Below are 26,315 nucleotides of genomic sequence, written 5' to 3'. Positions count from 1 at the left end.
AGTTCCCTGAGGCACGCAGATCTGGGGGCCCTCACAAGGCATGCCCTCCAACCCCCTAACCATATTCGTTGTCCTCCACTCGACTCTCTCCACTTTGTCCACATCCTTTTTGTAGTCAGGGGCCCAAAATTGAACACAATACATATGTGGCCTCATAAGTGCTGAATAGAGGGGAAGAATACTTCCCTTGACCTTCTGGCAACATCCCTACCAATGCAGTCCAATATGCTGTTAGCCTTCTTGGCAACAAGGGCACACTGCTGGCTCCTTTTCAGCTTGTCCACTGTAACCAGCAAGTCCTTTTCTGCAGAGCTGCTGCCCACCCAGTCAGCCCCCAATCTGCACTGGTCTGTGTGTGCCTGAGTTTAACACAAGTAGTTTTGTGTTACTTGACATAAAAGTCTTGAACGGGGAGCTCAGTCATTCTAGTTTCTGCCCTTTGAAAGCAAATCTTAATTAAAGCATTCACAGTCAAATAATTCACAATACTTGATTTTAAGGGTATAATCCACAGAGCATATCTGAGATTTTAAATTTTTCCTCTCTAAGTAAGAGAAGTGCTGCTTAGAAAATGTGGGGTTTCTTGCTGCAGCAAAGTTCCAAAGGAAAACCCCCAAATCTTTGTTTCCATTGAGGTTTTCTATGGAAAAATGTGAATTAGCCAAAAATTGAAAAATGAATATTACACAATAAGTTAGCTGACACTATTGACTACCATCTGATGATTTGATAGAGCTTATACCTGATCAGGAACTAACTCTATAATGTTCCTTATGAGATATAAACACATTTATAATAGTGTCTGTGTCTAAATCTATTATTTATTCAGTCCTTTAATAAAAGCAACTGGCTCCAAGAAGAAGACCAGACTGGTGAATACAGTAGCAGGAAAAGAAAAAATGAAGTAAAAAGAGAAAAAGAAAAAATCTGATATTTGTGATCTCACACTTTGGGCCACTTGTAACGTCACTATCTACCTTATTTTGCTTGTTTTATCTGAAGGCATCTTTCTGAGATACCTCGAGAATTTTAAGTTGTTAAATCAATATATTGTTTAAATCAGTTTTAAGGTTTTAAATCGATATATTGTTCCTTATAAGATGATATCTACCACATACAAAGAAACCTGTCCTTAATCACAATGTAATATGGATTTTGATACTGGTTGAGCAATGTTTTTCAATACAATTGAATAGAAAACTCATTTCTTTGGTTTGGCTGTATGTGACAAATTATTTAAATACTTAAAATCTTATAATGGTATTAAGCTGTCAACTCTAGGTTTTATTCTCCATACTGTGCATTGTATTTTGTTGCGAATACCTGCTCTTAGCATTAAAGCCTAGAATGAACTAGTGACACCAAATGCAACTCTGCTGATATAAATGAGTTCAGCTCCATTGACTCCAAAAGAGTGGTACCTATTTATAACAACAGACTTTACCTCTGTACTCTATGTCTGTGCAGTACAGTGTACAGAGGAGCTGACATTTAGAAGTGACCATGGTTGAGGTTTGGCTTGATTCAAGGTCAAACTCAAGAAAAAGAAAATCTTCAAATAGCCTTAAGAAAATTTTCAGTAACAGGGTAAGAAACAAGGCATTGCAGCAGCAATTTCAAGTGGAACTGGAAGCATCATATGATGATGTAAGAAGGATACAGTTTTCAGAAGACGTAGTCTTCTGAAAAGTAATTAGTCTTTTCTGTAAAGAAGGGAGAAGGTGACTGGATTTGTCACTTCTTGTTGGACAGTATTTTTGGCTCAGGGGTGATCTTTTGTTATATGTTTCTTTCAATTAAAACAGCCAAAACAAGGCTGATAAATGCCACTTGGGCTCCTCTGGTTTAGGTTCCTTCCAGCTAATTTCATCCTTGGAGTACTTGGATATTTAATCAGTGTCTCTACACTAATTTGCTTTCCCATTTCATTTGCCAATTGGGAACTAATATCATTGTATTTATGCCTCCTGGTTAGGGCTTCTCTCTGTACTCTTATTTATGAAACATTTTATGGTTTTTATGGTACAGAACACATGCTCACACTTTGGTGTGGGAAGCAAATCGTAGACTGGATTCTACCATTTTTAAACCAGTCTGCATGTGCCAAACTTTTGTTCTGTTATGGGTATAGACCAATTTCCAATCACTTGTACTGGAAAAAGTGTAATGTCTGTACCCGGCCTATGAGTCAGCATCACACACAAGTCTGTGAGAGAACGTAGCACAGAAATAACAATGGAATGAAAACTTCACTGAAGCAGTTATGCTGACTTTTGCAAAAAGTGTCAGGGTCTTCAGATGAATGGCCCTATGTGTTGTGAATGCAGAGTAAAGTTGCCATTTCTAACACACTAGTTCAGGACTGTCCAGCTTCATTGAGGCCAGGGGCTGCACATGCTGATGTGCTGCTCCTGGGCTACACACCTCACTGTCCATACACTGTGACAATGTGACCCTGGGATCTCCTCCCCACAGCTGCGGAGGCAGTGTTGCTGGCACATAACGCCACCCCTAAACCCTTCCCCCCGAGACAGCAGTGTGGGAGGCAATCCAGGGGTCTGCAGTCTACCTGCGGGCCCCAAGTTGGACAGCCCTGTACTAGTTGAAAGGACACAAAAGGATACTGAGCGAGGGCAGATCTAGCTCAGCATATTTCGACTTGTTTGATAGAAAATAAGAGAGAAACTAGAAGCCTTGCTAGGTTTACTGAATTTGGAAACCTATATCTTTCCGCATTTCCATATTAACCAAGCCAACAGATGGTACAGCATGTCCAACCACTGTGTGGCGGATGTATATTATCTAGATTTAAATGGTGTGCTCTATGGCTACAAACCTAAATATTTGAACAAAACATTTCAAATAACTCAGACCACGCAGTGTAAACAAGCAGGACTTATTAACCAGAGGGTGTCATATTCAAGGAATAAGATAGCTACCTTGATTTGCTTGGTTTTACTTCAATGCTGACAACTTCCTTCTGTTTCTTATTTGAAAGCAGGAGGTTTGCTCAGAAAAGCATTCTCTGTTCCCTGAACCCACCATATAAATGGGAATAGTTTGGGGAATTAACTAGAATTTTGTTCAAATCAACATCCCTGAATGTGTAGTGGGTAGTGTACACTTTTCTAATAAGTGAAGGCCCATAAATCATTCTGAAACAGAGCTTGGCAAAGTACAGCAAATTACTTCAGCAGATTTCTGCCTCTCTGTGCTGGTGATGAATGCATCTGATTGTCCTTTTTCCTTCAGAGTTTGGAGAGTTCTAACTTAGCAGCAGCTGAAGAAGAATGGACTGCAGAATTGGCCCTCTGACTTCTGCTAACAGATGTTTTCTTTAAGTTGTTGCACCAGAGGGTGATCTCCGAGGTTCATGAAACTTATTTTTCAATGTATTTGCCTACCTGTATTTTGTAAAGAGAGAATAGAAAACCTCACGCTGAAATAAGAGTGTTGTTGATTACTGTGAACTACTACCAAATTATCTGGCTTCATTTCTGGTGCTGGAAAGCATTCTTTGCGCCACCCAGCAGCAACTCCTTTCGTTGGGCCATGTCCAGCTAAGGAACATTACTATCAAGCCTTAGGAGAAGACAGGAGATAATGTTTTTGTTAAGGAAAAAGGAATGGAAAGGCTCAACAAAGATCTTATGCCCACACCTATTTATTAAGTAGAGCTTTAGTGGATATATTTTTCTGTGGTTAAGGTAATATCTACATTTAAACTACAGTCAATATGGCACACAACGCTTGGAAACTTTGCTATGCTCACTGTCAAAAACTGATGTGGAAGCAGACACACACAGTTTGCAAGATTTTCTCAATTATGTGATAGTGTGAATATTCCTCTGGAATTCATTCCAAAAATCTCTCATTGCTGAGGATCTTTTTTCAAGGGGTTTTTTAGTGCCATGAACATGGATGAGCTGGTTCTGAGAAACCTCCTGGGATTTTCACCCAATTTTAGAAACAAATACAAATTACATCTTTTGAGATCCTGAATTGTTTGGATAAACACTTCCCAGACTCATTTAGATCTTGTAAAATGCTAACAAACAAAAGCTGAACTCACAGGATTTCCAGCCTAGTTTTTCTGAAGGTTTTGGAAACGTTTCAGAAAAACATCCTACATTACAGACATCTGAATTTTCTTTAAACTGAAGGTTCTTATCTTGAAATCTATTGAATTTTACTCATCTTTTGTTAAAAAAGGAAAATGAAATCAGGGTTGCCTGGCCAAACTTCATGCAGGAATAATACCCTCCCTCTCCCAAGCATTTAGAGTCTTAGTACCATAGTTCATTTTTAGTGTGCTCTCTGTCTGTTGTATGGCATTAGATATCAACTTCCAAATCCTATGAGCCACTGTCTGGTATAGTGTGGTGATAGAAATCTATCAGATAGTTGTTAATTATACTGGAGGATATGGGCTGTATAGTTAAGGAAGGCTCTAACAAAACAACACAAGATTTTTTAGTCCTTATTTCAGGTTCATTGAAGATGTAGTCTATCTAACCTGTTTTGAAAGGAAAAGAATAATCTCACTGCTTGTCCCTGTTCTGTATTGCAATTTTCAGAGACAGAACTTCTGCTTTATATGAATTGCACATGGATATGATGAGTCAGGAAATGCTTTCTTTGGGTTGCCTTCACACAGACATGCCAAAAAACCCTGGCCCAGGGCTATTCTCTTTTGGAATTGACAGAGATTTGTGAAAAGCAAAGATTGGAGCCCAGTCCTACTCTTAAAAAGTTATTTGTGGTGGATGTCAAGGAGCTGGATCACACAGCTAAGGGTTTAGTGAATATTTAAGCCAGAATTCTTTGGCTGTTATGGAAGATCTGTAAATAAGTAAACTGTAAAGGCAAAACACAATTTAAAAAAAATTTTTTTAGTGTCCATTCAGGACTCATGAAAACGCCTCCACACTTTTACAGCCACCCCAAGAACATATCCTGCTTGTTTTTTATATTAAAAAGAGCAGATGCTAGACCCTGTTTCTCCTGAAAGACATCAGCAGTCTTCAGAGGGCTAAGAATGCAATATCACATGAAAATCAACCCTAAGCTGCTGAGCTTCCAGCCCCCAGGTGTTGAGGGAGATGATGCTGAGGCTTAAACTGCCAGTGAGGGGGGCCTGGTGTTTCTAATGTTTAAAAATATATATTCAGGTTGTTTCTATGTATAAAAAATGGGGGGGAAAACAAATATTTTAGTTGATGGTGAAAAGGACAAATAAGGCATATGGTACGATTATATGTGGTGTTGGTAGTCTACATTAAGTTGCAATAATATTTAGAAGATACTGAAGGAAAGTCATGTGGAGTTTCTCAGTTAAAAAGAGTAAGGGCCTTATTACACATTACACTTAGGCTTCTCAAAGTGGTAATTAGTGTTAGTGCTAGCTCCAGTTTAGAGCAGTTGCATGTTCAGGTGACAAGGGGCCTTGAGGACTGAAAAGTAAGAATCCCCCTCCACTCCCATTCTGGGCTATCCGCCTCTCCCCTGCTCTCGGGGCTCCCGTGTCCTTTGGGGCTTTGCCCCTGCCCTCTCTGTACCCCTGGGGCTCCCTCCCTACCCCCCACCCATCCCCCCTGACTCCTCTGGCTTACTTGTGGCTGCCAGCACTGGCCTGGGTAGCAGCCAGGAAAGCCTGTCTGCTACCAGGCTGCCGCTCTTCTCCAGGCTGAGCTCAGATCCGGGGAGGGGTGGGAGGTCAGCAAGCCAAAGTAGGCTGGTGGGGTACAGAGCCCAGGGAGGCAACAGGCTGATCTGGTTGGTGGGGGTGGCAGGAGGGATTGGGACAACAGGTCCAACCTCGGCCAACAGGGGAGGGGATGGTGGGTGGGGTGTTACACTAATGTGTATCCTAGAGTGGCCACACAGTGTAGTATGAGTTGGGTAACACAGATCACAGATAAACCTAGCCTGGAGTGGTGTAACTTTAAGATGTCTGAAGGGTGCTTCAAACCAGTTTTACAAGTTAACGCGTAGACGATCCCAGGGCTAAGAGCTCCCTGAGCCACCTAAAATTAACATACAACAAAGCCCTAAGTGTTTTCTCAGTACTAGAGGTCTTTGTAGTGTTATTCTCCAGAGTCTGCTTTCCTTCTAAAGCTGTCTTAATGTGCTTTGGGGGTGAAGGGAATGTGTATATGTGTTCATACGTGGGTGTCTCTTTAGTGCTATTCTTGGCACTGACACATTATATAAGTGTTGGTAAAGTTAGTACCAGAGACAGGCCCAAATTGCAGTATTCTCATCTGGAGTTCAATTTCTAGCAGTGGCATTTGAAAGATATTTGGATCAGGCCTACCTGCAGTTCATAGGTCAAACTTCACAGTAGCAATGTGGCTTTTGATACATTTGTTTATTCTACTGTATGGCAAAATAGCACCTGCTTCTGCTCTGTCCCTTTGTCTCATATCTCCTTGGTTCAAAGGTCACTACGCCTCTTTCTCTGTTCAAGATTTCTCTGACTCTCTCCCCTTCAGACATTTCTCACCCTACTCTTTCTTTTGTCTCCTTTAGGCACCTTTTCTGTCAATGCCAAGCTGCTGCTTTTATTTGTTATAGTGCACAGTGTCTCTGATGTTACCCCTAGTTCACATATTCCCCATAGGTAGCCAGTGTGCATCCAAGAAAGGGAGATGGGAAGGACTTTTCAGCAAATTCATGATGATACTGCAGTGATTTGCATTAGCACAGCTGAGCTCTTGGGGAGCCTATACATGAGCACAGAGGCTGCTCTGACATGCTGAAATTCTGTGGCAATTGCTGTGGAGCCTCCTGCATCTTTTGTTATCGGCATCCCCATGCTTAAAAATGGCAGCAGGGTAGCTTGAACTAAAGCTTGTCGAATGAGCTTGAGTTCAAATGCCCCTACCACCATTTTAAAAAGCAGAGATGCTGATGCACAAGACTCAGCAGTGCCTTTATTAAGGCCCCAAACTCCACCCCCGGAGCACATGTAGAAGTACCCTTGAAGCCAAAGTCATAGGTGCTCAGCACATTTGAAAGAAGTGGGCACCAGGGGCCCCTCCTGGTGTCCTATTTACCCACTACCCCCAGAGACAAGGCTGACCCTCCCATGGAAACTCCCACCCCCCAGAGGCAAGGGGCATCATTTCATCCCACTCCCCCAGATACACTGCTGGGCATGGCACTGCCCTTGCCAGCTCCCTATGACTGGGCTGTGCAGGGCTGTATGTGCTGTGGAACAACTCCTCAGACCATAGGGCAATACTGTAGCCCTCTTTGGCTGGTGCCCCTCTTCCCATGCCCTAGATATGCTATTGTCTTTAGCCATCCAGGTGTGTCTATAGTTGAAGTGATACCACAGGTCTGTACAGCATGTAATAAACACATGTCCAGAAAAAGTTTATGTCCTAAGGAATTTGCAACTTGAAGGCCAAATTTTTGCCTACCCTGGAAATCTTCAAGAGGAGACTGGACGGTCACCTTGTTGGGGTCACTTGACCCTAGTTGTCTTTCCTGCTTGGTGCAGGTAGCTGGACCCAATGATCTTCCGAGGTCCCTTCTGGCCTTACAGTCTATGAATCTATGAAAATGATACCTGGTTCTTGTGCAGGGATCTGGCATGGGTGTGGAGACTGCAACAAGCTCTTACTCTCCCCAGATCATCCCTTTGTGCACCTTATATAAAGGTTAAAGGCAGTCATTTATTTTGGGGATCTTAACAACGTCTTTCTTTTGGGGATCACTCCATTCAGGTATGCCAGGGGTTGGTCCGTAAAGACTCACTTCCCTTGGAGTGATGTGGCTCTATGCTTTCCCTTATGTATAACTGCTGAGGTAGTACAGCTGAAAGCTAAATTAGACATAGCACAGCAAGGCATAATGGCCAAGAAACTGTGGTGAGAGGAATCTTGTAAAAGTATGTTGGTTGCACTTAATGCAATGTGCTTAATCTTTCATACACAACTTGTTAGTTCTTTTTCTCTTTTAAATATAATTTCTGGGCTGTTGCTGGACTAAGAAGGCAGGATAGAAATTGATATTCAAGTGAGCAAACCAATCAGAGACTGTCTGGCAGCAACTTAAGCATTTGATGGGCTCAGTTATCAATGTGTTGCCAACACATCTGCTTAGACAGCCTGTCCAGGAGTCAGTTGTTGCTGCTGCTGCTGCTTGGCATCTGAATGACACCTCAACCAAAAGGAAACATGGGACAGTTCTCTAGGGAAATGGGGGTCTTTGTCAACTGCGAGTACCTCATTATATCTGTTTATCAACAGTATTCTAATTACTGAAACATATAACTAATCAGCTTATATTCATTTCTTCTAAGGAAGTAGAAGTAATGAAAAAAGAAGAAAACCTGCAGTTTCATTGTACTTTAAGGCAGCAAATATTTTCGTATCACTGAATCATGAGTATATCTGTCAGCATATCTAACAATGACTACTAAAGCACTAAGGCTAAGTACAGACATTCAAAAAGCCTGAGGCAGATTTGCACTAAGTTATGCAGTTTTTTGTAAGTGGCATAGTTGAGATCAGAAGCGAACAGAATACACGTTCACCCTTTGGTGGAGGGAGACGAATCTTAAACCGGATTCCGCCGTATTGAAACCAGTATACATATGCTGAACTTCTGTTCTGTTACAAGTATAGACTGGTTTGAGTGCCAAACTTCTGTTACACAATAGACTGGCTTCCAGTCACTTATACCAGTAAAAGTGTAATGTCTGTACCTGGCCTAGTAGATAGCTTCATATTTTTTTCAATAAAGATATCCAATACTAATTTTCCTTCATGTCCCGAGCAGAATTTTTTCTGAAATTTTAAGTAGACATGGTACATGGATTTTCCATAGTGGGCCAAGTTGAATGACCTGTCCAGGATAGTATCTTTTTTCCAACTTGAACCAGTATCAAGTGCTTCAGAGGAAAAATACTCTAGAAAGTCTTTTGTAGAATACCTTTCCATATGGAAAGTTTACTCCATTTGCTAAATAGTGGCTGATATTGAGGATGGTTAAAGTATTTTTAACAATTTGGGGGGTGAGAAATGGGGGAAGGGTAAAAAAAATCTGAAAAATGCATTTTCAAATTTTGAGAGATCCTTCCTTCATTAAAGAGTTTATTGACAATGGTTGATATTTTTAATTTACCAGAAATTTAGCTTTCAGATGATAATTTTCACTATTTTTTAAAAATCAAGTCTGACAGTTATATTAATGGATGTCTAAATACTACACACTTAGTTTGGTTTGACTGGGCAGAAAGACCAAAACTCTGAGTTAGTGACAAGCAGGAAACATACTTAGTAACGTTAATACTAAGTAAAAAGGAAATAAATAATACTGTAGTAATCATGTCATGGGTCTGCACCCTGAGAATGAACGACTGAGTTTTGTTTTATGTGGAACCAAAAATAACTAAAATGGATTACTGTATTTCAGATGACTTACAGTATATGATACTATGGTGGAAAATGTAGGTTTGCAGGCCAGGCTTTCAACCATCTTCCTTTTCTTTAGCCACCACTGCATATTTGTACCATATTCCCATTTTGAAAGAACGTATGTATTGCTGTATATGATAAGCAAATAAGATTGTTTTACCCCAATCTCGAGCCCCCCTGCATGTTACTCATCTGGAATGAGTGGAGCATCTGCTCAGCTCTAACTCATGTAAGCTTAAATGTGACTCATAAGCAGAACTGTAAGCAGTGAGTAAGGTTTCCTCTTGAGTTTCTCCTCCCAGGTATTAAGGGGCAACTCATAGTGTTTATGAGCCAGCACCCAACGCTTCCTTCTCCTTCTCAATGTAGGAATTCCTGGGACTATAGATAGCCGGTAACTCTACTCCTCAGTCCTAGGCAGCATCTTATTCAACCCCCAGAAAGCACAACAGAGATAGGACTAGAGGGCTCAAAGAAATTGAAGGAAAGGCCCAAAGGAATAAAAGTTATAAAAGACCATCAAAAGTGCCAGTGGAATGAAGAGCCAAGGGAAAGTAGAGAGAGGAAGGATTGTATGATATAAACAGAAAATAATGTTAAAGAGCAAGAAACATGGGGAGAGAAAGGAGACAAAGAAAGGAAGTGTGATTCTGTGGCTTAGCCACAGGGTTGGGAGATTTGACCCTTGCATTTCATTCCCATCTCTTTCCCTGACTCGCTGTGCAACTTTTGAAGACTCGCATTCTCTAAGGATACCCCAGTCACCCACCTGTAAAATGGGGTTAGTGGATACTGATTCACATCATAGGCACGTGAAAGCACCTTAAGATCCCTGGAAATAGTATTAGGTACAGGGAGGCAAGGTTCTTCAGGAACAGATTCACATTCACAGAAATGGCCCAGGGGGAACCTGGCTGTGCTGCAACCTTGGAACAAAATTTAGAAGGCCAAATCCTGAAAGTCTTACTCATCTTTTTACCTACGCCTTCCTCAGACAAAACTCTCATTGTGTCAAATCTCCTGAGCAATGTCAGGGTTTGGTTCCAATTAAACTGTTATAATGGTAGGGAGGTGTATTAAAAGTATGATTAACTGTTATGTTTATGGTTATACTTTTGTGCACCTTGAAACTTCCTAGTTCCAGCTGATGAGAGAGGTATTGGAAATCTCTCACACAGCTCTGGAAGAAGTGAGGAAAATTCTGTGACTGTTCCTTCATATTAAAAAGCATCTTGGCTTGATGATGTGTACAAACTCTGTGTTCAATACCTACAAATAATAATAATGCTGAAGTTTTAGTAGTATGAAAAGCAAACACCATTAGAGTTTGAATTCTGGTAGTATTAGACACCTGTACTAAGATTACAGCCCTGGGCTTTGAGTTGTTTGCAACATAGAGTTCATGCAGCCAGGTGTTTGCCATCTAAATAGATAAAAGAAAGGGTGGAAAAAAAGAAAGAAAAATATTATGTTTCTGTAAGTGGCTAATGGAGGCACAGAGATTAAGTGACTTGCCTAAGGTCCCCCAGGAAGCCTGTCCTGCCTCTGAAAAAATGAAAGTCTTCAATGATGTACCATTTTCCAAAAGCAAATATGATGTGGTATAATCTGCTATAAAAGTCTACAGTCAATATTTCACTAGTTGGTTATATGTAAAGAAAGAGCGTGGGAACTGCCACGTGACGTGGCTAAACCATCAACATAGAATAAATTGTTCTTCATGATGAACCTGCAGAACAAGAATTATTGATTAACAAGCTGTGTCACTACCTCACAATAACGTACTATAATACAAAAAGAAAATCCTTGCTGACTGCATACCCCTGGTTGTTACTTATCGTCCAACACTGGAACCTATAAGAAGGGTCATCAAACCATTACAGCCTGCCTATACTCTAAAAGCATGTTTCTCAACATTTTTAGACTCATCACACCTTGCTAGGCTCCAGACACCCAAAAATGCCAGCTCTTTGTTTTCACTCATTTTTTGACTATGGAAAAATAATACAATATTTTTGCAGTTGCAAAGAACTCAGAAAGACTACAGCAGGCCAGAACATTTTTAACACTGTAGATTCTTATTTGAAATCATTGTGTTCATGTTTGCAGACATAACAGTGCTAAAATTGTGTGAGCACCCCCTGAAAGGATCTCAAGGCACCCCAGGATGCCACAACACCCTGGTTGAGATTCACTGTTCTAATCTCATTATAAATATGTGTTACCTAATGATTTCAAATAATGAATATCACAGGTAGATGAGAAGGAGAGGGAGAGAGAACTTTATTGAACAAATTATCACAATTATTTCTCAGCTCTGCTCATAAAGAAAAACATTCTCTGAGAAATGCCAACTCTGACTGGCCAGATCTGTTCCCGTTTACAGTTGAACCCTGTTACAGTAATTGCCATTATACAGGTGAGATCAGAGTTTACTGCAAGACATGAGAGCAATCTAAGTAGATAGAAGTTCAGAGACTTGGGTACTTAGTTGAACTGACCCTTTACTGCAGGGTGGGCAAAATGCGGCCCGGGAGCTGGATGCGGCCTGCCAGGCCATTCTATCTGGCCTGTGGGGCCCCTAAAAAATTAGAAAATTAATATTAATCTGCCCTGGGCTGCCTGTCATGCGGCCCTCAATGGCTTGTCAAAACTCAGTAAGCAGCCCTCTGCCCAAAATAATTGCCCGCCTCTGCTTTAGTGGCTCATGAATCACGAGTATTAACAATAATTGACACTGAAGATAATTAATTGCAGGCCTGATATTTTTGAGTCTTAGTTAAATATGTGTCAAGGATTATATGGTCTGAGCAAACAAGGAGCCACAGGAACTCTGAAATTCTAGTCCTGGTTCTGCCACTGTTTTACCATGTAGCTTTGGACAAATCATATATTTGTTGTACCTTTTGTTTCTCCATCTTTAAATGAAGGTAATTACACCACTCAATGGGAATGCTTTGAGAAATTTGTACCGACAGCTATGAAAATGTACATCCTATCATTTTTATTTCTAAATATGTATATTGTTTTCTGAGCAGCACTACTTATAAAGGTAGATAAGTAAACACGAAGAAGTACTTAAGTAATTAATAATGTGCTTTTCTTAGTGGTACAATTCAGATTATTTTGCAATGGCAGTAAGACATTATCTGCAATGTTACCATAGTAACACAACCCACTTACATGTTGCTAAGAGCAGAGTGTAGCTATTATTATTACTATTATTGCAGCTTTTGACATTTAGACATTTTGAGGCCTTAATATTTTAATTTTCTAGATTTAAATTCACATGTGAGGGAGTCTGTTTCACATCTTCATCTTTGGGCCCAGTGCAAAACAGTGAGGTTAGCAATGGCACCATTTAACTCCACTGGCATACCTCCTGTCTTCTAAACTAGTTGGTGCTCAGCCTAGCCCATGGGCCAGACCTGACCCACAGAGCCATGTCATCCAGCCCACTGGCCTCCTCACAGATCTGGAAATTTGGAGATGGTGGCGGGGGAGCCATGGCAGCGTTAATTGCCATTCCCTTGCTGCTAAATTTCCAGACCTGTGGGGATCCTCATGGGTTGAATGACATGGTCCTGTGTGCTAGATCTCACCCCCATGATGCGTAGGGGTTTCTGTGCAGGCAGTTCCAGGCACACTGGGTAAGGCTAGCATTAGGGTGACCACCCATCCCTAATTGGACAGGACAGTCCTGAAATGTGAACATCAAGTCCCAGTCCTGAGCTGAATGACTCTGGGGCAGCATTTGTCCCAGTTTCCCAGTATCACACAGGGATCTAGGTTTTCTGTTCACTGTAGAAAAATGCAGGAAATGGCGGATTTCCCCTTGCAGGCTGGCATCGTTCCCTTCTTCCCCACCTCCAGATAGAGATACCTGCAGGGAGCTGCTCTCCACCATTGCCTGGTTGTATTCCCAGCCACATGCATGCTTTTCACACACACAGATGCACATGGCACCCCCTGCTTGGCTCTGCTCCGGCCATGCTGCCAGGCTGTGGGGTGAGTGGGTGTGTGCCCTGCACTTCCATTTTGAAAAGATGGTCACCCTAGCTGGCAAACAACAGGATCTAGGCTCACATGCCACACGTGGACCAATCCTGTGCACCCGCTGACCAATGCCACTTATGGAACCATTCCCACAGACCAGCCCCCGGACCAGTCTCACACTACTCATCCAGCCCATGGGGCCAGAAGGCACTGTTATAAAGCAAGAATCATCTGTGGGCTGCATCAGCCTGCTGAGCAATTCCATCCAGCCTGCAATCCTGGATATCAGCAGATTTTTGGCAGTGGGGCAGTTTGGCAGCATTTTAGTGGCAAGAGGATTCTGCAGCTTTTGAGTCATCCGTGCATTGGTGCCAGTCTAGTGCTGGTGGGAGGTAGTGGCAGTGGTGGCCAGGTTGGAAACTCCAACCCTCCTCAAACTAAACTCTGTTATTTTGGCCTGTCAATCCCAGAAGGTTGCCAACCCATTCTAGAGCTAGATAACTTTTTAGGAATGCAAGACTTGCCATATATTAGGGCAGTTTAGTTTAAGAAGCAATGCATCCAACAGTTGTCCATGCTAGGTGCTTTGGAAGCAGGCATATCCCCACCTCCTCCCTGCTTGATTGACCCCACCCCGCCAACTCCAGCAGGTGAAAGATTTTAAGCTCTTGAAGTTGCACAATAATGATCAGCATATTAAACTAAATATAATTCATTGCAAAAATGGTTTTCCTGAGCCTGCAGAGTTAAGACGCCCCTTTTTACTGATCCAGGTTTTGCTGAGTGGCAACAGATTTAGGGGCAGTCACAATGCTGCTATTCAAAGCTCTGTATAGTCAGTCACGTGCTGCTGCTGCTCCCCCTGGTAAAGATATGGACAGTGGCAAATGCAAGCACTGTGCCTCTATTTTCTTTTCCAAAATCACCAGCAAACAAGGAAAGGAGGAGTAGAAATAAAGCAGTGATTCTCAACCAGGGTGCCACAGTATGGTGTGACGTCCCATAGCCATGGGATGTCACACCATGTTAGCACTGCTAGGTTTGCAAACAGGAGTCCCGTGAAAAAAAACAGAGATTTCAAACAGGAATTGGAAGTGGTAAAAAAACATTCTGCCCTGTTATGGTCTTTCTGAGTTTTTTGCAACAGAAAAACTGCTGTATTATTTTTCTGTAGTCAAACAAAGAGTGAAAACTAAGAGTTAGCTGTTTCCAATGGGCACCTCAGAGCTATCCAAGGGTGCCTGGAGTCTAAAAAATGCCAAGAACCACTGAAGTAGAGTAACAGAGGCATTTCTCCCCCACCTCACTCCTTGACTTTTACAACCACCAGGAGATCCTGAGCAGAGGCATAGCAGCACAGCTCCATGCCTGGGCCATCTGTGCAGGACAGCACAGGATCCTGCCATGACAATCACAATGACTGCTTTTGTGCCCCTACCCCTAATAAAGATGGTGTCTGGGGCCGCTACCCCAGTCAACCCCTTGGTTATCAACATCTCAGTTATACTACTGATTCAGGGGAGTAGGAGACAGAAAAGTTTCTTGCAGCAGGTAGAAGAGGCTTTCCCAGCCAGAAAATGTCTCCAAACATGGAGGTCCCCAGCAGTATGTAGGACCCAGAGCCTAGAACAAATCCTCAGACAATGCCTCTTGTTAGCAGCTGGTTCTCAGTATCCCAACAGGACACTGTCCCCATACCACACTGCTGCTCTTCCTTCTTCCTGCCCCAAATCCTATATCCATCTCTAGCTATCAGTTTTAGCCCTCCAGCTAACCAGTGTCTGGTAATTTTTTCCAGCCTTGGTTGTAATACAGCTGAAGCTTGGTATTTGGCAGATTGAAGCTTGCTGCTTAAGCTAGTCCCTTTAGACATAAAAGTGCTCTGGGATGATTTTTTCTGTATTTATAATAGCACACATATAAAAGTCCCTGTGCTGTTCTTGGAACTGTTTTTCCAAGACTTACCTCCTGCTTTTTTGTTCAATAACTTTCCATTAGTCTCCTGTGCTGCTAATTATTGAGACTTATATTCTTTCATTTTATACATGAAAGCTATTGGCTGAAAAAGTTGATAGCTCTTGCTGGCAGTCACTTCATTTCTCAAAATTTCAAATCTGTAGAGACAAGCTATCTAGCTCACTTATCCATGTTACTATACTGGCATTTGCTGGCACTGTGCTATGTGATTCTGTGTTTATATACATGCCTATTTAAATATATATTCTCTGAAGGAGGGTACAGGTAATTAAAATGTCAACATTTACTATCTAGTAGTACCTGAGACACCACAGCTATTATTTACAATTATAAGTATAAAGGAAAATGCTGAGTTTTGGCTGTGAATTGTGAGGATATGATGCATATTGTATGAACCTATACAATACACATTTTATGTGTATAAATACAGAGATGCAGAAAATGTGTAAGCATGTTTGTCTGTACCTACGTAAAACAAATGATAATTGTCCCAGAGCCAGTAGCACAGAAATTGTTCCCAAAACATTGATACACTGCAGCCTCAGCGATCTGAACACCATTGTGGACATTACACCAACAATCCCGAGCCCCCAGTTAAGGTTTCAAACTTCTGAAGGATTTTCAGTATAATGTAAAGTATGGATAATTAAGTTTCAAAGCACTGATTTCTACTGAGCTTGTAGAAATTTTTCACTCAAAATTTAAATTCCCACTGGATATCGCCAATTTAAATTGAACATTTTTTTTTCTGCAAAAACAGGCAGACAAAAGCTGAAAACCTTAACCAGCTGGTTACCTTTAAGGAAACCAAACATCAACATTTAATATTGTAATTACTATTGCTGAGTGATAATGAGGTTGCTTCCTTTACTGTTCAGAGGGAACATGGTTCAGTGAACAGAGTGAAGTACAGCTAAAGATCTGGTTCCTAATACAATGTGCTTTTCAGTGTCCCCAAACTACATTATTTCTGTTACCTTCGTTATCCTATCTTTAAAGTGGGCCTGTAAGTACTCACCCTCCTTACTATAACAGTTTTAAGGGAAAATGTACAAGAATTTGGATAACAAGGGCTACTTGAGAGCTAAGTAGTAGTAGTAGAAAACTCCAAGCACTGAAATGTTTATGTACCTTAAGAATTCAATTTACAAAAATGGTTTGAGTCGGATGGATCTCCCGTCTCCCCTACTGGGGACTAGAGCCAATCTCATATCTTCAGCCTTTCATACCAGCAGCCAGCTCTACTAGGCATGTGGGCACCATCTCCTGACCATGCTTAAGAGTGCTGCAGGGAAGCACAGCGTACCTGTTTTATGCCTGCAGGCTGCTAGGCATGAAAAAAATACAATGCAGTGTAGCTCTGGCTGTGCAGTGTTAGCTCTGTGTTTTGGGTGTGTTTACTGGCAGAAACCCAGTGCTTTTCTAAGAGCAACTGCATTTTGTTTTTTTGCAGTGAAGCACTGCTGCCTTTCAGTGAAATACTCCCTAGTGCTGTTACTGCTATAGGAGGCAGTATAGACATCTCCATCTTTATAAACCTAAGGGCACCATTACAGCCAATTGTCAGTGGCGGTGGTGGCAGCACCTTGTGGTTGGGTATGATCACTCCCACGGGTCTATTAAAGGGTTATAAATGAGTCCGTTGATGGCTAAGAAAGCCTGTCCTAGAGCTGCAGATTCTCTGGCAAGTGCCCCAGGTGGTGGTTAAAGGGAGGGTCAGACCATGGATTTCTCATCCTATTTCCTTTCCTTCTGTTTCTGTCATTTTTCTGCCTCCAGGGTGAGATCGTTTTCCCCAAAGTAAGATGTACTTTTTCTCATAAGGCATCTCCGTGTAGCTCTGTCCCAGGCTAGTCTTCCCCCGTTTGTGGTATCCACGCTTCTTAATGTTCACCTTGCAGATGTTCTTGAAACATTCCCTCTAGCCCCTGCATGTCCTTCATCCTTGGTGGAGTTGGAAGTATAGCAGTTGTTTTGGTAAACGTACATCAGGCATCCGCACACAGAGCCCTGTCCACCACAGCTGGTGTTGAAGAATCAATGCTTCCATACAATGAGTGCTAGCAGCGGTGAGGACACTGGCATTTGTGCAATGATCCTCCAGGCTGGCCATAAGGAAGAATTTCTTTACTGTCCGAGCCCCCAAGGTCTGGAACAGTCTGCCAGCGGAGGTGGTTCAAGCACCTACATTGAACACCTTCAAGAGTAAATTGGATGCTTATCTTGCTGGGATCCTATGACCCCAGCTGACTTCCTGCCCTTGGGCAGGGGGCTGGACTCGATGATCTCCCGAGGTCCCTTCCAGCCCTAATGTCTATGAAATCTATGAAATGAAATCTATGAAACTTTATGCCAAAGATCTTCCAGGGATAGTGCTGGCGATGGCATTCCAGGCTTTTCAGGTGAACCCTGTAGGTCACCCAAGCTTCACAGCTGGAGAAGAGAGTTGGGATTGCCACGACCTAATATAATAGGAGCTTTGTTTGAGTTCTGATGTCGTGATCATTTTCCAAATAAATGATAAGGGAAATATAGTGGCCATCACCATGGCAACTGCAGTGGAAAAAATTTCTTGAGATCAAAAAAAATAATGTTTCTCTGTTTTAAGTCCTGGTTTTGAAGATTGTGTTTCTCATCAAAAAAGCTTTTAGAAAACTTTTCCACCAACATTCAGACCAACCTATCTTTCCTCAGAAAACCCAACCCTTTGTGCACTTCAAAAAAGCAGAAGAGCCACAAACTTCAAAGAGTCCACTAGGGACTTTCTGATTATGAATGAGTTTTTTATGGACGGCCCCCAGAGGTTACAGTGATGGGCAGCAGTGTAAGAACCTAAGCCAGGCAGTTTTAAAAAGACAGAAAATGCTTGGGCGGCAGTCATAGAAAAGCTGAGTAGGGTAAACACTTTTAACATCCTGTGAGTTGTAGTGCCCATGAACTATCATACAGAGCTGCCTATTAAAGAGAATAAATATTTCAGTGGCACATCCCAACGATTGCTGTAGCCTTGTCATTGTGTCACAGCTACAATCATGTTCTCTTTGCTAATTTGTGTTGCCTACACTGGGAAATTTAATCCCACACCATTTCAAACAGCAGCTTTTGGAGAAGAAATATTTCTCCTGCCGCTTTACTCCAGATGCTCTAGCAGCTCAGTAACTGCTGCTTAATATTTTTCTTGCCCTTTCCCCCACCTTGAAAAGACCTTGACATCATGATTGCATCCAGATGCTGGTTCTTGTCTCTAGTTGTTGTTCCAGCAACAGTAAATTGTCATAAACATTAGAATCTCCTCCCTTGCTGACAGTTACATAATAAGCCACATAAACTCCTATTACCTAGCACAGGCTTTTATTAAACAGAGAAAAAGCAGGATGCCAAGTGGGCAACAGATACACTCAGGAAATGTCTCCCTTGGGAGGCCTAGTGGCTGCCTCCAGTACTTGGCTCTGACAAAAATGCTGCTCTGTATGTGTTTGTAAAATTAAACATTCCAGTGTGTTATGTTATGTCTTCAGCCTGAAGAAGCAAAAGAGAAACAACCCTTTCTATTTCCCCTCACCTTGTTTGTTTCACTTCAGCACACAATGAGGATGGAGCAATGATATGACTCTCAGCTGTCAAAATTTCCTGTCCTGTTGCCATAGAATTCTTCCATTCACTACATAAAGGGGTTTTAAATGGAACAGGCTAATTGTGTTGATTGTAAAGAACTATTGTTTTAAGGTTAAAAGCAAATAGATAAAAGCTTATGCAAGAGAACAAAGGAAAACATTTTGGAGCATCCCTTCTCTTCACAAAAATGAAGTGTGATAGGACTCCTGATCTGGGGACAACAGGGGTGTAGATGGCAATTTGAAATGTATACATGTACAGACAATCTATTCCCTTCCACCTGCTGCATTCTCAGAAACCCCAGCAGGTAAACACATCACTGTGCACAACTTGATAACTAACACAGCAGGTGCTGAGAGATTTAAAGGTCTAGTGTACTGATGAAAGATTTGACAACAACCAAAGGGAAAATGTACAGTCCAGTAGTTTGCTTTAAACAGTGTTTCCCCCCAGAAAACTAAAAGGCATATGCTCTGGTGTACACCTACAACTAACTTACTGTGCTGGCAGAATTCTGCCCCCTTCCTTGGCAGTCTTTTTTGGGGGGAAAAAGTGATCTAAGGAACAATAAAGGATGTCGGATCCTGTTGGAGTTAGACCACCACAATGTTCTCAGCAACCTTCCCTCAAGACAAGTGGTGAGCAGTGAGGTAGAAGCTGACAGTTAAGCGACTTATTCATGAGTTGGAGCCAGGTGACAGGTTTGAGTAACTCTAGCCTTTTCTAATAGTCCCTGGAAATATTGGGTTCAGATACACTCCATGGCGTTCTCAAAGCAAGAATGGACACAGATCGATTCTGCACGTGGATTTCTTGAACAGTTACTCAGGAGGAAGAATTCATCAACCTCTTGGGTTCACTCACAGCCAGGAAATAACACCACAAAAGACTCGTGGCAATCAACAGGAATCAGCAACAATTCACTGATGATTTGGATCCAGATCATCATGTTTTGTACTTAAACTCCAGGCCTATTATGCAGGGGAAAGGGCATAGGCCTAGAAAAGACCTGGTGGGTGATCAAATTTGGTCTTCCAATATTGTAGGCAATTGCATTTCATAATAGACTCAAAGTTATCAAGCCCCATTTTAAGACTTGTTGGGGGTGGGGGGGCGGTTGCCCTTTCTACTCCCATTGGAAGAGTGTTTCAGAAACGCGGTATTCTCATACGCGCTGGTGAGCATACATTTATTGCCCTGGTCATTCTAATAGAGTTGTCCACGCTCTACGCTTGTTTCACTATGAATTAATCTTTCTTGAATATGGATGACCAAAACTGAACACAGATGAAGTTTCATCAGTGTCTGTGCAACTGCATTAATATTTTCCTGTATCAGCTAGAAATATCTTGATACATCTAAGGATTGTCTTTGACTTTTTCACATACTGTTGGTGGCTCAGCCTGTAACTGGCTGGGGCTGAATGGTCAAAGTTACATTTAAGAGCTTTGAAAGAGAAGTGGGAACTACCACTCAGGGCCACACATCAGCTCTTGACATGTAACTCAGTGGTTACCTTTTTAAAAAAGTACCCCAAAAATGTTACCTTTTAGCCTTCGCTAATTGACTACAGAAAAGTATGAATGCAATTCTTCTGTTGTAAAGAACTCAGAAAGACCACAACTGGTTTGACATCTCTGAGTTTACCTTGTGAATTATGTTTGCACACCTAGCAGTGCTAATATTGTGTGACACCCCATGGCACCCTTGAAAGGATCCCAAGGCACCCCATGGTGCCATGGCACCTGATTGAGAATCACTAATGTAACTGTTATGTCTGCATGCTCAACTATGTGGCACTCTGTTACGGTAAATGCTGTACTGAAGTCATAGGAACAAACGATTGGGCCATGATGTCCAATGCCCTGTGTTCACAGGTAGCTAGCTATTTACCTAAGCATTGCCACTTCAAACCAAAATCACCATTTCAAACCCCTGCCCACACCTACAAGGTAGAAAATCAGAAACACCAAGAACGCCCTACAACCTACCCTAGGTAAAAACAGGGGAGAAAAGTGAACTGCTAATACCTTGCTACTGCAAAGAACGGAAAATAATGAGTTAATTTATTCAGAGAATCCAAGGAAAAAATGTACATCCCACACTGCAGAAGATGGCAATACCCCTCTGTTTTGACCTGAAGGAAAAAGTTCCTAAATAATCCCATATATATTAATCTAACACATTTTTCTTGTTAAGAAAATCGGTTATCTTATCAAAGCTATCACAATAGCAGGTTCATTTGGTATGAACTACCTTTGATAAATCCATTTGTATTATATTCTATTTGCCATTTAGCACAATGTCTTTAATCATTCTTGCCTTTAAAATTTGTTCAAAAGCTTTCCATACTATTAAGATCAAATGAATGGGCCGGTAGCTGTATAGATCCACTTTCCCCTTTATATACAGGTATTTATTGTTTTCCACTAATATCTTGTTTGATAGATTTATAGAAAATCCTCACTACTAGATATGCAACATCATTTGCTTTTTCTTTCAGAATGCTAAGATGAAACTTATTTGGTTTCCAATTATTTTTTATCTTTAGAATTCTGTTTTATACTGCTCTGTTATACTCTATTTGTTGCGTTGCTCACAATGACAGGTGTATCAGTCTCTTTATGGGTTTTTTTATATCATTGGACTACCAAGAAAAATAAAAGCCCAGGGCAGGAACTGTTCCTCAGTGTTATTGTTCCTTACGTTAGTGAGAAGTACACATTTATTTGGTTTATATGATATGGGCCACATTCTGCCATCCTTTAACTCTGTGAATCATCCCATAGATTCCAATGGGAATACTTGCAGAATAAAGTAGCGCTAGTAAAGGTACATAAAAATAAAACTCCCATATTTACTCAATGCAAGAGAGTGAGGGCAGGTTGAAGGGGTGCAGATAAGGAGGGCAGGCCACAGGGGGTACAAGAACTGTGGGGTCAGGCACAGGATATGCAGACAGTGCTGGGGGCAGGCAATTAGGGGGGCAAATGGGAGCGGGGCAGGAGGCAAGAGGTGGGCCTTCACTCCCTGCCACCTACCTCACCACCACCTGTTCCCCTGCCACCGTGGGAGGTGGGAACAAATTTAAGTGGTGGGGGGACCCTCCAAAAATTAAATTCTAGACATGGGAAGTGGGGTTTTTTTAATATTTTAAAAATTTGATGTTTAGAATTAATTATTGGGGAATTGTCTTAAATTCAGGGGCATTTGGGGTTTTGGTAAATATGGTAGTTACTTCATGGTAAAAAGGAGAGAAGGGAGGGGGCAGGATTTTATGTGCATCTATTGCTCTGAAGTAGCTGCTCATGTCCCTATTTTTACCCTGTATTAGAGGAAAATTAAACCACAGTTGCCTACTCCTCAGTCAAGGAGGGATAGTCTGCCACAAATTTAATTTTCATCTCTTGCGGAGTAAGAGCATGCACACAGTATACTTACCCTACAATGGCTGATATATGGTAAATCCATGCCTTCTTTTACCTCATGGTAATTTCTTTGTGTGTCCTTGTCCTCGGAGTAGCAAGCTGTGGTCCTAATTAAGCTGTACCAGAAAGTACACATGTAATCTTCCTCTGCTATTGAGACTAGTAAAATAAAATGAAATAATAAGCAACCATAAATAAATGAAAGCACAAACAAATAAGGTAGGTTCCAATTTGTAGCCTGAAGACGCTGAACTTGAAATGTTCTCATTTGCTCAGAACGCTATCTTCTGCTGCTCTCATACCTCTAGGGACTGCCTTCCTCAATTTTACTCCTACTAAAACTTTCCACTTGACAGTTCTGTCAAGGACTTCTCTAACATTTTCAGAGAATATTACATGGAAAAAATAACTGTTTCACCAGGAACACCTTTTTGTGCTCTAAGAAGTCTTGGTTTTAGGTATGAGTGATAGAACTTAACAGTGAAGCTCTTTGGGTTTTAAACTCATGCCAACCAGAGATATCCCTTAAAAATAACTCTTTAAAAATATTTTTTTTTCAAGCTCTGTGACTCCTACACTGTGAGCACTCCTGGGAGGTATTATTGATAACTCTCCTGCGATACAGCTACTTTTCTGTAGAAGAAGGTTAAAGGTAGGACTAGCAGCAAAACTAAGGAATATAACCTGAAATCGGTCAGAACCAAAATCAGTCTTATTCCAACATATTAAAGACCTCATCCCTGGGATTCTGAAGGCAATGCTAATTTCTGAAGATCAAAATTTTCATTTATAATAAAGTAGTGGAGTGGATTGGAGTGTTGATGTAGCCATGATGGTCCAGGAAATGTCCAAGAAGGCTTTATCTGGTCCAGGTAAGGCCTTCAGGGACCCTCCTGAGGAAGGGCACCTGATTCCTAAAACTTTGTTCAACAGCCCTCCCAACTATACAGTTGGTCCAGTAAATGGTATCATAAAAAAGACCTTGCCTCTTGATTAATGGTTTATAATTTGTAGGTTTAATGGTTTAAGAAAAAGGCTTGATAACTTCATCTGAGGAAGGCTCAAAAAGAAACCAGTGTTTGTTATTTTTTAAAACATCCCATGATTTTTAAACCAGTTTCATGATTTTGGGAAGTTTGCCTTGTGATTTCTGAACATATGAGGTTGACACTATTCTCTTTGGAGCAGAATGCTGAACAGTGAGTCTTACACAATACTGAGCATATGCTTAGCAGTGAAGTAACACCCATAAACTTAATTGCATAGTTGGGATAAGAAATTTAGACTTCTGCTGTAGTCCTGAGGTTATAAGTATTTGCTCATTGATTGAGCAGCTGCTTAATAGGATAAATAAATCTTTTCAGGGTGGATACATTTTTTCTGGTGTTTAATCATGTCAGCATTTGATCCCTTCTGTTCTACCAAGTTCAACAGGGAAGCCATGGAAGATGGCATTTGAAGCTTGGATTTCAGGGCAGATGCTACTGATATTGAATGGAGTGGACAAGATGAAAGGGCAGCAACATCTCTAACATCTCTGGGCCTTTTTGTTTTTTGCAGGAGATGCACGGGTGAGAGGTCAGACAGGGGTTCTCTCTGAGCGCCGTGGCTCCTACCCATTTATAGACTTCCGTCTTCTCAACAGTAAGTACATCACCTCACCGAACCTAATTCCCTAAAGAGAAACTTGTCAAAAACAAAACGGGTATTGAAAGTGTGTGACTCAAGAATCATCACATCTCATTTGATACACCTGCTTACAGCCCAGCTTTCCCTCTTACAGCCACCTGTTGTTCACAACCAGCACTTGCCAGTGTTTTGATTACAGGTTCATTGTCTCCACTGCTTAGTTTGTCAAGTAAATACAGTGTGGTGTGATGGGTGCCATCTTGTCCAATATTCAGGATTAGAATGAGGAACCTCCAAAGTTAAAGGCATGAAACTCTATGGTTTGAGCTAAGGAGGGCATGTCTACACATGCACTTCAATGTGCAGTAGCCTATTTTACTGTGCATTAAAGCGTCATGTAAAAAAAACAAGCAATTACACTAATGTGCAGCAAAATAGGCTACTGCATATTAAGAATCATTTTAAAAAGTTGTGCTTTTGGTACTGTGCATTAGGGCAGCCTAATGCACATTTATTTAGTACCTTACGTTGGAGGTACTAAATTTAATGCACATTAGGAAAAGCACATTAATGCATGTGTAGATGCACCCCGAGTTGATCTCTGTAGCTGTAACAGAAATGCACTGTTTTGGATTTGGCACAGAAAGGACACACAACACACACAGGCTAGTGGCTTACAGTGACATTATTTTGCACAAGGTTACAACCCAGCCCAAAGGCCGGTGGCATCTTCCTGTTGACAGTGGATTTGGGATATAGTCTATGGTGAACATCTGTTAAAGGACAGTATTAACTTAAAGTTATTTTGTCTCTGCTGAAAATAATGAATGACAAGGAAAAAAATAAATGTTTGTAGTTCTTTTTCCCCTAATAAATTACCCTAGTTTATACAAGGTCTGCATAGAGGTCTTTCCCTTCCCGTTATTGCTATCTGTGCTGGTGTCCAGAATTTAAAGTTATTGCACTCTGCTTAGCTACTATATGAAGATAATTAAAAATAAGCAATTACTCAATGATTTGACTGGTGCTGACATAAAATATTAACTCCAGCATTCAGGTTTAGGTAGGCTTTGGCATATCCTCCTACATTCAACGTTACCATTGAATCAAAAAGTTATTAACAGTCTTCATCAGAATAGACCGGGACTCCAAACAGCTGCTTCATGATTACAGTTTTAATCTTCTGGTGATTACGTTTTTCATTAAAAAGCAATTATCAAACCAGCATTTTAAATCTTGTTTGTATAACTCTTTACATAACTACTAAGAACTGGAGGAAGGGAAGGCTTAGAAAGGGAAGTCCTGGAGTGGGGTCATGAAGAAGGGGAGGAAATAGAAAGGTGTGTCAGGGAGAAGACTTAGAGCACTGGTGTACTGATGGTCCTGGAAGCTGGCAGAGTACTACAGTCTGGCTTTTCATATTGGAGCTATCATCTACATCAATCTTCCACCTCCTCTTCTGTTAGCCCACACCAGCTACTGTCAAATCTGTCAAATCTTACACACCAGGGATATTTCCCAGGTCAGAGCTCCATCAAACTCTAAACTAAGGAGTTATAGGGGATGAGATGAATCAAGCAAGTTGCCTAGGCCAGCCAGAGCATGAGATCAATTGCATAGAGCTCCATGAAAAATTGATTTTCCAGTTTGCTAGCCAACCAAAAAAACTGAAAAAACTTGCATGCGAGGTCAACCTGAAATAATGGGGGGGGGTTGTTGTTCCAATAAACTAGAAAAAAACAATTCATCTGACACAGTATTTCGGGGGGGGGGGGTTAACTATTTTTTTTAAAACATAATGTGCAGGTACATTTCAAAACAAAACATCATTTTAAAATAAAAGTGTAAAATGTGTTATTTAGAACATGGTAAAAATGAAACATTTCACCAGCGGCAGAGCGAGGGCAGCTTCATCGGTAGTGCATGAGGCGGCAGCAGCTCCAGCTGCTGCTGCTGCTGCTGCTGCTGCTGACAGTGATGGTGTGGCCAGTTGCCAACTGTGGCAGCAGCCATTTTGTAACCCCCCACAAAGGCAACAGCAGCAGCTACACTATTAATTTTTTATTGACTGAAATGATATGACTAATCAAGACAAATTGATAAACAGTGATGTAAAAATCATGGTTCGTTTCTTTGGAGGCTCATTGAATAATAATTCTTAGGCACACATTGTTGGTGAGACAAAAGGTATATATTTGCAAATAGGGTCAGAGAGAGAAGACAAAAGATCAAAACCCTCTGC

At 41.4% G+C, this 26,315-nt stretch overlaps 1 protein-coding gene across 3 annotated transcripts in view; it reads left to right on the top strand.

The window, feature by feature from the left end:
* PDE7B (phosphodiesterase 7B) overlaps positions 1 to 26,315 on the top strand; it is a 307,541-nt gene that overhangs the window by 208,614 nt on the left and 72,612 nt on the right. For all 3 annotated transcript variants that reach the window (XM_019550216.1, XM_019550217.1, XM_019550215.1), the window contains one exon: positions 24,005 to 24,088. In XM_019550216.1, the coding sequence (XP_019405761.1) occupies positions 24,005 to 24,088 (84 nt within the window). The remainder of the gene's footprint in view (positions 1 to 24,004; positions 24,089 to 26,315) is intronic.

Source organism: Crocodylus porosus, unplaced genomic scaffold, assembly GCF_001723895.1.
Source record: "Crocodylus porosus isolate Cpor-Errol unplaced genomic scaffold, CroPor_comp1, whole genome shotgun sequence".
Taxonomy (NCBI): domain Eukaryota; kingdom Metazoa; phylum Chordata; order Crocodylia; family Crocodylidae; genus Crocodylus; species Crocodylus porosus.
The sequence above is the reverse complement of the archived record's forward strand: the minus strand, read 5'-3'. Positions and strand labels throughout refer to the sequence as shown.